General features: G+C 43.1%; 1 protein-coding gene across 1 annotated transcript; it reads right to left on the bottom strand.

The window, feature by feature from the left end:
• Nucleotides 1–248: 248 nt before the first annotated feature.
• Nucleotides 249–12361, bottom strand: LOC106567484 (transcription factor SOX-30). The gene is made up of 5 exons (XM_014136757.2): nt 11272–12361; nt 10909–11148; nt 10552–10734; nt 1073–1496; nt 249–922 (listed from the first exon to the last, which is right to left on the bottom strand). Exons 1-5 carry the CDS (start codon nt 11978–11980, stop codon nt 571–573), a joined length of 1908 nt encoding a protein of 635 aa, XP_013992232.1. The 5' UTR covers nt 11981–12361; the 3' UTR covers nt 249–570.
• Nucleotides 12362–12655: the final 294 nt, after the last annotated feature.

The raw sequence follows: 12655 nt of genomic DNA, 5'->3' as shown, positions 1-12655 counted from the left end.
CTGTGATGTTTTGTTCAGTTAGGACTTTTCTAACTATTGATATGTAACAATTTCATAACAGATGGACAAACAGGCAACTGTACCATAACCTAATTTACATTTGAGAAAAAGACGTTGCATGCAATATGTATAAACAGTATATGTATTCATGTAATATATTATCAATATTGTGGGTAAAGTATTTGCTATAGTTGTGTAAAAAGTATAACTCATGATTAAATGACCACTCTGCAATGTATTATTGGTGCACTGTAATTTATTGGATTTCTATACAAAAATCAGCTGGAGTCTCAGTCTGCATAAAATCAGCAGAGCACCCTTTTCTCCTTACAAACGAGGTATTTGTAGAACAAAAAGGGCATAAATAGAACCCCTATCAAACACTTTAAAATACATTTCATTTTGTGCAGAGCAGAGGTCAATCGCATAAAAGAGTTTATTGTTAAAAATACATTTCAGAATAACAGTAACAATTCATTTATTTTGTATGTACAACACAAAGTATTGATTCACTGAATCAACAAATAGTCCATCAGGGATTTTGCTAAAGGATGTCTCTTAGGTTTGATCCTAGAGAATTCTCATCACGCGCACTTCTTCCTTGTCCTCCTCATTGGTGACTTGGACCTCCTGGACACTGGCAGAGTTGGTGAAGACGTTCTCCAGGGCACGTACGTCCAGTGGTGGGACCAAACCTAGGAGCTCAGAGGCAGTGGGGGCCTGCCCTTGACATCTCTGCCCGCCCTCTCCACTCTGCCGAAACGGGTAGTCTCTGTTGAGAAGGGAAAATGTGGACTCATGCTGATCGTAGTTGTCATCATAGGGGTAGCCCGGAGTAGCCATGGGAGTAGCCATGGGGTTTGAGAAATCCTGGGGTTGGATAACTGGGTAGGAGTATGGGCTGTGTAGGTAAGGGTATGATCTGAAAAAAATACAACAATCCAAGGATGATGGCATTTCAAATGACCATAGTTATATTTTCACCACTAACCTTCACAATTATAAAACATCAAACAACATACCTAAGTAGAACTTAATTGGTATTCAAGATGAAACAGCATTCATTGCTCACCCTGGTGGATAAAAATTGGGTCCAGGCATGAAGTAGGGCGGAGAAAAGGGGAAGCGAGGGGTGGGGAAGAGGCCCACTGGATGTGGCATGGGAGATGGAGGATACATGTGAGGGTGAGCCATGTTAGGGAGTGGCATTTGGAGACCTCTGGAGCTGGATGCCATGCTTGTTGAGGGCATCTCACTGGCAGAATTGTAGTAGGCCTGTTGCCTGCTGATTTTCCTGGATTTGGAAGCTTCTTCAGGATTGCTGGCAGAGTGAGTGGCTTCATGCTTGCGTTCTGCAGGCTTACCACCAGAGGTTGGGGCTGTTGGGTGGGGATGTGGGCAGGCAGTAGTCTGGAAGAATATGGAGACTGGGCTGGTAGTCTGAGAGGCATTTGGAGCGGCCGTTATAGCCACCTGGACACCATGGTCATTAGAGCCTGGGGAAGACAAAACCATAATAATTACAATATTGAGCTTCATACTACGATGTATTATTCTTACTATTACAGCAACTGGATCATTCCACAAGAAGTGTGACTTTTGCATCCCTTTGATATTTTAAGTAGAAACTGTTACATTTTACATTTTAGTCATTTAGCAGACGCTCTTATCCAGAGCGACTTACAGTAGTGAATGCATACATTTCATACAACTCATACATTTTTTTTTTTTTTTTCTGTGCTGGCCCCCCCGAGGGAATCGAACCCACAACCCTGGTGTTGCAAACACCATGCTCTACCAACTGAGCTACAGGGAAGGCTTGTCATGACATTGGCCTGTGGGTAGGCTTATGACCCCCCATAAATACCTTTCTCCCTTCCCTCTCTCTATTGACTCTACAGAAGCACTCTTGAATAGCCTTTGTTAAACATAGAGAGTCTGGGAACATCAAACAGTGGGGGGAAAGGAACCATATTTCGGTAATCCAAACAGTTGAAAATATGCGTTGGTACTTAATGAATATGATGTCAGTTCGGTTGTCATCAGAGACATTCTTATTAATGAGAGGATGACAACCTGTATCCTGGAAAGTCTACACGTTATATTTATCAGATTCACATGGAATTGTTGTGCAATTTAAATGTCTAAATATGAAACTATTTGTGAAAAGATGAAATGGAATTTTAGCTTCCAAATGAGAGAATTGGGTTTTCGTAAGGTTAGAGCTCTGCTCAATCAGTAGCCCGCCCCTGTGAAGAGACATTGGTTATAAACTATGAAACACACCCTTCTCTCCCTCCACGAAAATCTAACTTTCTGCTCCGGGTACATTAGGGTGACGGTCCGATGTCAGAAGGATTCAGATAATTAGCTGTTCCGACGACATGAGGACGACGGTTCCACGTTAAAAGGACTAACATGTCAACTACAGAACTAAGCCAACCTCAGCGTGAGCTTTGGTTGCGAATGGTATGAACTTTGAACTCTTATTCACTACAGAAGTGATACCTCCTAGCCAGTGAGTTAGCAGCGGCCGCTGTAAACGTGGGCTAGGAAAGGACGGACGACGGATCCAGTCAAACATTCAACGACGATACTACAACGTATCCAGTTTACCACCAGAGACATTCTCCCTCCTCTGTTCCTCTGGTGATGTAGGGGTTAACCCAGGCCCTGTAGCCCCTAGTTCCACTCCTATTCCCCAGGTGCTATCATTGGTTTCATGCATGTTAACATCAGAAGCCTCCTCCCTAAGTTTGTGCCAAAGCAGTGAATAAAACACTCTGCCAACCCAAGCCGTGTCTGAATCCTGGCTTAGGAAGGCCACCAAAAATTCTGAAATTTCCAACCCCAACTACATTTTCCGCCAAGATAGAACTGTCAAAGGGGGTGGAGTTGCAATCTACTGCAGAGATAGCCTCATAGATATCATCTTGACCAACCTGCCCTCTAAATACACCTCTGCTGTCTTCAACCAGGATCTCAGCGATCACTGCCTCATTGCCTGCGTCCGCGGTCAACGACCACCCCTCATCACTGTCAAATGCTCCCTAAAACACTTCAGTGAGCAGGCCTTTCTAAATCGACCTGACCCGGGTATCCTGGAAGGATATTGACCTCATTCCATCAGTAGAGGATGCCTGGTTATTCTTTAAAAATGCTTTCCTCACCATCTTAAATAAGCATGCCCCATTCAAAAAATGTATAACTAAGAACAGATATAGCCCTTGGTTCACTCTAGACCTGACAGCACTTGACCAGCACAAAAACATCCTGTGGCGTACTGCATTAGCATCGAATAGCCCCCGCGATATGCAACTTTTCAGGGAAGTTAGGAACCAATATACACAGGCAGTTAGGAAAGCAAAGGCTAGTTTTTCCAAACAAAAATGTGCATCCTGTAGCACAAACTCCAAAAATGTCCGGAACACTAAAGTCAATGGAGAATAAGAGCACCTCCTCCCAGATGCCCACTGCACTGAGGCTAGGAAACACTCACCACCGATAAATCTACGATAATCAATCAATTCAATGTTCTGAAATTTTCTGAAAAATCTGCAAAATCTGGAACCCTACAAATCAACCGGGCTAGACAATCTGGACCCTCTTTCTAAAATAATCTGACAAAATTGTTGCAACCCCTATTACTAGCCTGTTCAACCTCTTTCGTATCGTCTGAGATCCCTAAAGATTGGAAAGCTGCCGCGGTCATACCCCTCTTCAAAAGGGGTGACATTCTAGACCCAAACTGGTACAGACCTATATCTATCCTACCCTGCCTTTCTAAAGTCTTCGAAAGCCAAGTAAACAAACAGATCACCGACCATTTCGAATCCCACCGTACCTTCTCCGCTATGCAATCCGGTTTTCGAGCTGGTCATGGGTGTACCTCAGCCACGCTCAAGGTCTTAAACGATATCATAACTGCCATCGATAAAAGACAATACTGTGCAGCCGTATTCATCGACCTGGCCAAGGGTTTCGACTCTGTCAATCACCGCATTCTTATCGGCAGACTCAACAGCCTTGGTTTCTCAAATGACTGCCTCGCCTGGTTCACCAACTACTTCTTAGAGTTCAGTGTGTCAAATCAGAGGGCCTGTTGTCCGGACCTCTGGCAGTCTATGGGGGTGCCACAGGGTTCAATTCTCGGGCCGACTCTTTTCTCTGTATACATCAATGATGTCTCTCTTGCTGCTGGTGTTTCTCTGATTCACCTCTACGTGGACGACACCATTCTGTATACTTCTGGACTATCTTTGGACACTGTGTTAACACACCTCCAGACGAGCTTCAATGCCATACAACACTCCTTCCGTGGCCTCCAACTGCTCTTAAATGCAAGCAAAACTAAATGCATGCTCTTCAACCGATCGCTGCCCGCACCCACCCGCCCATCTAGCATCACTACTCTGGACAGTTCTGACTATATGTGGACAACTACAAATACCTAGGTGTCTCGTTAGACTGTAAACTCTCCTTCCAGGCTCACATTTAGCATCTCCAATCCAAAATTAAATCTAGAATCGGCTTCCTATTTCGCAACAAAGCATCCTTCACTCATGCTGCCAAACATACTCGTAAAACTGACTATCCTACTGATCCTTGACTTCGGCTATGTCATTTACAAAATAGCCTCCAACACACTACTCAGCTAATTGGATGTAGTCTATCGCAGTGCCATCCGTTTTGTCACCAAAGCCCCATATACTACCCACCACTGTGACCTGTATGCTCTCGTTGGCTGGCCCTCACTTCATATTCGTTGCCAAACCCACTGGCTGCAGGTCATCTATGAGTCTTTGCTAGGTAAAGCCCCGCCTTATCTCAGCTCACTGGTCACCATAGCAGCATCCACCCGTAGCACGCGCTCCAGCAGGTATATTTCACTGGTCATCCCCAAAGCCAACTCCTCCTTTGGCCACCTTTCCTTCCAGTTCTCTGCTGCCAATGACTGGAACGAATTGCAACAAAAAAAAAAATCACTGAAGCTGGAGACTTATATCTCCCTCACTAACTTCAAGCATCAGCTGTCAGAGCAGCTTACCGATCATTGCACCTGTACATAGCCCATCTGTAAATAGCCCACCCAACTACCTCATCCCCATGTTGTTATTTATTTATTTATTTTGCTCCTTTGCACACCAGTATCGCTACTTGCACATCTATCACTCCAGTGTTCAATTGCCAAATTGTAATTATTTTGCCACTGTGGCCTATGTATTGCCTCACCTCCCTAATCTTACCACATTTGCACACACTGTATATAGACTTTTCTATTGTGTTATTGACTGTACGTTTGTTTATCCCATGTATAACTCTGTGTTGTTTGTGTCGCACTGCTTTGCTCTATCTTGGCCAGGTCGCAGTTGTAAATGAGAAAATGTTCTCAACTGGCCTACCTGGTTAAATAAAGGTGAAATAATCTTTTTTTTTTTTTAAACACTAACACCTCAACCCTGTTACCCATAGGTGGAGAGGCTAGAAATGTTAACAATGAATTATTTTTTTGTGAAGCTTATATTCAATTTGTGTTGCACAGAACAAGCTTCCATTCTCACAATGGGATTTATGGCTGATTTAAGATAAAATTGTCAACCCTGTTACTTTATTTGGCACTTAGTTTATTTAACCTCAAGATGGGAAAATATATACTGCTCAAAAAAATTAAGGGAACACTAGAATAACACATCCTAGATCTGAATGAATGAAATAATCTTATTAAAAACTTTTTTCTTTACATAGTTGAATGTGCTGACAACAAAATCACAAAAAGAATCAATGGAAATCCAATTTATCAACCCATGGAGGTCTGTCACACTCAAAATTAAAGTGGAAAACCACACTACAGGCTGATCCAACGTTGATGTAATGTCCTTAAAACAAGTCAAAATGAGGCTCAGTAGTGTGTGTGGCCTCCACGTGCCTGTATGACCTCCCTACAACGCCTGGGCATGCTCCTGATGAGGTGGCGGATGGTCTCCTGAGGGATCTCCTCCCAGACCTGGACTAAAGCATTCGCCAACTCCTGGACAGTCTATGGTGCAACGTGGCGTTGGTGGATGGAGCGAGACATGATGTCCCAGATGTGCTCAATTGGATTCAGGTCTGGGGAACGGGCGGGCCAGTCTATAGCATCAATGCCTTCCTCTTGCAGGAACTGTTGACACACTCCAGCCACATGAGGTCTAGCATTGTCTTGCATTAGGAGGAACCCAGGGCCAACCGCACCAGCATATGGTCTCACAAGGGGTCTGAGGATCTCATCTCGGTACCTAATGGCAGTCAGGCTACCTCTGGCGAGTACATGGAGGACTGTGCGGCCCCCCAAAGAAATGCCACCCCACACCATGACTGACCCACCGCCAAACCGGTCATGCTGGAGGATGTTGCAGGCAGAAGAACGTTCTCCACGGCATCTCCAGACTGTCATGTCTGTCACATGTGCTCAGTGTGAACCTGCTTTCATCTGTGAAGAGCACAGGGCGCCAGTGGCGAATTTGCCAATCTTGGTGTTCTCTGGCAAATGCCAAACGTCCTGCACGGTGTTGGGCTGTAAGCACAACCCCCACCTGTGGACGTCGGGCCCTCATACCACCCTCATGGAGTCTGTTTCTGACCGTTTGAGCAAACACATGCACATTTGTGGCCTGCTGGAGGTCATTTTGCAGGGCTCTGGCAGTGCTCCTCCTGCTCCTCCTTGCACAAAGGCGGAGGTAGCGGTCCTGCTGCTGGGTTGTTGCCCTCCTACGGCCTCCTCCACGTCTCCTGATGTACTGGCCTGTCTCCTGGTAGCGCCTCCATGCTCTGGACACTACGCTCACAGACACAGCAAACCTTCTTGCCACAGCTCGCATTGATGTGCCATCCTGGATGAGCTGCACTACCTGAGCCACTTGTGTGGGTTGTAGACTCCGTCTCATGCTACCACTAGAGTGAAAGCACCGCCAGCATTCAAAAGTGACCAAAACATCAGCCAGGAAGCATAGGAACTGAGAAGTGGTCTGTGGTCCCCACCTGCAGAACTACTCCTTTATTGGGGGTGTCTTGCTAATTGCCTATAATTTCCACCTGTTGTCTATTCCATTTGCACAACAGCATGTGACATTTATTGTCAATCAGTGTTGCTTCCTAAGTGGACAGTTTGATTTCACAGAAGTGTGATTGACTTGGAGTTACATTGTGTTGTTTAAGTGTTCCCTTTATTTTTTTGAGCAGTATGTATGTATGTATGTATGTATGTATGTATGTGTATATATATATATATATATATGTGGCCTCTTTATGACAGAATGTTAATTAGGTGAAATCAAAATGGAAGTATGTTTTCGTAGTCTATGTTAGTTGTATGGAGAAACTTGTGCACTAAATGAGTACGTGTGTGTGGTGAGGGATAGCCAGCAGAGTGGGATAATTAACACCATTTGGGATAATTGTTTTTATTTAGCCAAAGCCCACATGCAAATGTAAAGAAATACACATGCAGTACCAGTCAAAAGTTCGGACACACCTACTCATTCAAGAGTTTCTTAATTTTTACTATTTTCTACATTGTAGAATAATAGTGAAGATAAAAACTATGAAATAACACATATTATGGAATCATGTAGAAACCAAAAGTGTTAAACTAATCAAAACATTTTATATTTGAGATTCTTCAAAGTAGCCAACCTTTGTACACTCTTGGCATTCTCAACCAGCTTCACCTGGAATGCTTTTCCAACAGTCTTGAAGGAGTTTCCACATATGCTGAGCATTTGTTGGCTGCTTTCCCTTCACTCTGCGGTTCAACTCATCCCAAACCATCTCAATTGGATTGAAGTCGGGCGATTGTGGAGGCCAGGTCATCTGATGCAGCACTCCATCCCGCTCCTTCTTTGTCAAATAGCACTTACACAGCCTGGAGGTGTGTTTGGTCATTGTCCTTTTGAAAAACAAATGATAGTCCCACTAAGCCCAAATCAGACGGGATGGCGTATTGCTCCAGAATGCTGTGGTAGCCATGCTGGTTAAGTGGACCTTGAATTCGAAATAAATCACAAACGGTGTCACCAGCAAAACACACCAACACCATCACACCTCCTCCATGCTTCACGGTGGGAACCACACATGTGGAGATCATCCGTTCACCTACTCTGCGTCTCACATAGACACTGCTGTTGGAACCAACAATCTCAAATTTGGACTCGTCAGACCAAAGTACAGATTTCTACGGGTCTAATGTCCATTGCTCGTGTTTCTTGGCCCAAGCAAGTCTCTTCTTATTGGTGTCTTTTAGTAGTGGTTTCTTTGCAGCAATTCAGGCAGTCTCCTCTGAACAGCTGATGTTGAGATGTGTCTATTACTTGAACTCGGTGGACAATTTATTTCGGCTGCAATTTCTGAGGCTGGTAAATCTAATGAACTTATCCTCTGCAGCAGAGGTAACTCTGGGTCTTCCTTTCCTGTGGCGGTCCTCATGAGAGCCAGTTTCATCATTGCGCTTGATGGTTTCTTTGCGACTGTACTTGAAGAACCTTTCAAAGTTGTTGACATTTTCCAGATTGACTGACCTTCATGTCTTAAAGTAATGATGGACTGGCATTTCTCTTTGCTTATTTGAGCTGTTCTTGCCATAATATGGACTTGGTCTTTTAGCAAATAGGGCTATCTTCTGTATACCACCCCTACCTTGTCACAACACAACTGAACGGCTCAAACGCATTAAGGAAAGTCATTCCACAAATTAACTTTTAGCAAGGCGCATCTGTTAATTGAAATGCATTCTAGGTGACTACCTCATGCAGCTGGTTGAGAAAATTCCAAGAGTGTGCAAAGCTGTCATTAAGGCAAAGGGTGGCTACTTTGAAGAATCTCAAATCAAAAATATATTTAGATTTGTTTAACACTTTTTTGGTTACTACATGATTCCATATGTGTTATTTCATAGTTTTGATGTCTTCACTATTATTCTACAATGTAAAAAATAGTATAAAAACCCTTGAATGAGTAGGTGTCCAAACTTTTGACTTGTACTAATTATATATATATATATATATATATAGTTGAAGTCAGAAGTTTACATACACCTTAGCCAAATACATTTAAACTCAGTTTTTCACAATTCCTGACATTTAATCCTAGTAAAAATGAATTCCCTGTCTTAGGTCAGTTAGGATCACCACTTTATTTTAAGAATGTGAAATGTCAGAATAATAGTAGAGAGAATTACTTATTTCAGCTTTTATTTCTTTCATCACATTCCCAGTGGATCAGAAGTTTACATAGACTCAATTAGTATTTGGTAGCATTGCCTTCAAATTGTTTAACTTGGGTCAAATGGGTCAGGTAGCCTTCCACAAGCTTCCCACAATAAGTTTTGGCCTATTCGTCCTGACAGAGGTGGTGTAACTGAGTTACGTTTGTAGGCCTCCTTGCTCGGACACGCTTTTTCAGTTCTGCTCACAACATTTCTATAGGATTGAGGTCAGGGCTTTGTGATGGCCACTCCAATACCTTGACTTTGTTGTCTTAAGCCATTTTGCCACAACTTTGGAAGCATGCTTGGGATCCTTGTCCATTTGGAAGACCCATTTGCGACCAAGCTTTAACTTCCTGACTGATGTCTTGAGATGTTGCTTCAATATAGCCACATAATTTTCCTCCCTTGTGATGTCATCTATTTTGTGAAGTGTACCAGTCCCTCCTGCAGCAAAGCACCCCCACAACATGATGCTGCCACCCCAGTGCTTCACGGTTGGGATGGTGTTCTTCGGCTTGCAAGCCTCCCCCCTTTTCCTCCAAACATAACGATGGTCATTATGGCCAAAATAGTTCAATTTTTGTTTTATCAGACCCGAGGACATTTCTCCAAAATGTACGATCTGTGTCCCCATGTGCAGTTGCAAACCGTAGTCTGGCTTTTTTATGGCGGTTTTGGAGCAGTGGCTTCTTCTTGCTGAGCGGGCTTTCAGTTTATGTTGATATAGGACTCGTTTTACTGTAGAAAATATTTTCAAAGCTGTTTAAAGGCACAATCAACTTAGTGTATGTAAACTTCTGACCCACTGGAATTGTGATACAGTGAATTACAAGTGAAATAATCTGTCTGTAAACAATTGTTGGAAAAATGACTAGTGGTTTGGCATGGTTTGTCTGACAGATGTTATTTCTATGTAAAATATTCTGTAACAAGTGTTGTTTTTGTGCTCAATGGTGGATCTATTCATAATTATTTAAGGATGTAAACATCCTAACCGACATGCCAAAACCATAGTTTGTTAACACGACATTTGTGTCATGGTTGAAAAACGAGTTTTAATGACACCAACCAAAGTGTATGTAAACTTCCGACTTCAACTGTGTATAAGCTCTGGAAGAGAGAACCTTAATGCTACAGTGGTGAAAACTATTCAATAATTGTTGTTTTGCCATTACAAAACATGTGCATGTCTTTACTGTGATAGGTCTTCATTATTTATATCCAGAAAAAAATGTGTCTGGTAAAAAATGTGAGTGGCTGGTGAAATTTGGGCATCCACCAGCCACCCTGATAGCGAGCTATTGCTTTACCTGTGGCCTGTGTGTATGGAACACAGGAGCTGGTGGTAGTATTGGCCATAGTCATCATGGTCACGGGATAAGACTCAGCCGCAGGACCACTTGTCCCTGCAGAGCAGCAGGATGGTTCAGGAGCAAAGGACATCACAGAAGGGTAGCACTTTCTTTTTCCAGGTCTGGGCTGATAGATCCAACCTGTGATGATTATGGGTGAAGATTGTGAACAAACACTTGAAAAGCAAGTAAAGGTCATAAGTGTCAGAGCTATGAGTTTTGAAATATGATAAATATATGAGCCGATAATTATACTGTACATGTTTAAATGGACTTAAATGATGCGAGTGAGTAGACAGCCTGCTCTTTGCTTACCTGGGAACTCCTGTCTGTGCTTGTCTTTGAGTTTACGTGCTTCAACATAGTAGGGCCTCTTCTCTTCCTCAGTGAGCTTGCTCCACTCTATTCCTAGCTGCACACTGATGTCTGCGTTATTGGCCGTTGGGTTGGCCTTGGACAGGGCAGGCCTGTGGATTCTCGCCCAGACCATGAACGCATTCATAGGCCTCTTGACGTAGCCATTCCTGTCTATGCTCTGTGGTACTTCAAGATTTTCTAGAAGGAAATGTTTCACATAAAGTTTTGGACTGCATGAACTCAATACCTGACAATGATGTGTTGAAAAGTATTAAAAACATTCAATCCGTATGTAAAATGTAGGTAAGCTCTTAGTCATACCTGCTTCTGATGGTGGCATGGTGAGATTCATCCCTCTAGTCTTCACCTTTACTGGGGGTGGCGGAACATTCACATGAACAAGTGGTGGGTATGGAACTTTGCTGAGCGTTATGGCTTTACCATCCAATACTGTGAAGGTCATCCCATTTTCGTGGACAACATGGATCGGTTTGGAGAAGTCTATAGTGGGAGCCACAGGTCGACATCCTTGATGATGCGTTGTTGCAGGTTCTTGGACAACTTTGACCTTGGCCTGACCTGGAGCAGTTGTGACGATCTCCTCCTTGATGACCAGCACTTGAGATGTGGGATAATCAAATGTGGCTTTACTCTGTTTACTGGCTAATGATGATGCGCTCTCCTTTTCAAATGTAACTGGTCGACCTTGAACGGCTCCCTTGAGGTGTGTTGAACTTGTGGGCATTAGCTCTCCATCACCACCACATTTACTATCAGCTTTAAAAATAACTTTAGGCCTAACCTGAACATCTCCACTAACTCCACTATTTCCAGAACGTCCACTGCCTTTAGGCCTACCCACTGGTCTTTTCTGTTCTCCATCACCTCGATGCCACTCAGTTGAAGATGCAGGTCCCTCGCTTTCATTTGCATGTTTCTTACTAGGTAGAGGCCCACTGTCGTCTTCGTTTTTACTTTGTTCACTTTTCTTGAACGTCATTTGCGCTCTTCGCTTGGGATGCCTGTCCATTGTTGCAAATATTATCACGTTAGCTAGCTAAACTTAAGAGAAATCCTTATTGTGGCGGAGAACAACCAACAAAATAACCGAAAGTCTTGTCCGTTGTTACGAGAAAGAAACTGTCATGGAATGTTTGAGAACGATTTTAAATTGTTGCGCGAGGAGCTTTGTTGCAAACCACAATAATCACGTGGGACCTGTCATAATTGAAGTTTGTATGGCAAGGAAAGGAACGCAACTATGTAACTTGTCACAATGATACACCCTCAAAGGACAATGAAAAAACGTGTCAACAAAGCAAGCCAATGTGTAGTTTCCCATTACCACAAACATTTTCATGAATCCAGTCATAGATATCAGTTAGGCCTACCAGCCACTGTACTAAAATTAACCACTAGATGGCGACATTAGACTAATAATACATTTAGTGAGATGGAAATTACAGTGAACATGCCATCTTTTATCACTTTTATCTGCTTGTCAAATACATTTCATACGGTCAACATTAATTATTAAGCTCCTGAACTGTAAATAGCGTCCAGATGCCATTGTTTCTTTCTTTTCACATTTCGGATTGGGATTGCATTTTAATGCGCACATTATCCCTAAACACACTAACTACATAACTCTGTCTATCTCACGGAATTCAAAGACTACCCCCTCCCTTAAACGTGCCTTAATTGA

Source organism: Salmo salar, chromosome ssa13, assembly GCF_905237065.1.
Source record: "Salmo salar chromosome ssa13, Ssal_v3.1, whole genome shotgun sequence".
In the NCBI taxonomy this organism is placed as follows: Eukaryota; Metazoa; Chordata; class Actinopteri; order Salmoniformes; family Salmonidae; genus Salmo; species Salmo salar.
Note: the sequence above shows the minus strand (reverse complement) of the source record. Positions and strands in the feature narration are given on the sequence as shown.

Excerpts from the sequence above, each read along its gene's own strand:
- LOC106567484 (XM_014136757.2), bottom strand. The coding sequence starts at position 11,980 with ATGGACAGGCATCCCAAGCGAAGAGCGCAAATGACGTTCAAGAAAAGT. Across the intron at positions 10,735-10,908 it reads GCACAGACAGGAGTTCCCAG|GTTGGATCTATCAGCCCAGA; the intron begins GTAAGCAAAGAG and ends TAATCATCACAG. Across the intron at positions 1,497-10,551 it reads TCCATACACACAGGCCACAG|GCTCTAATGACCATGGTGTC; the intron begins GTAAAGCAATAG and ends TGTCTTCCCCAG.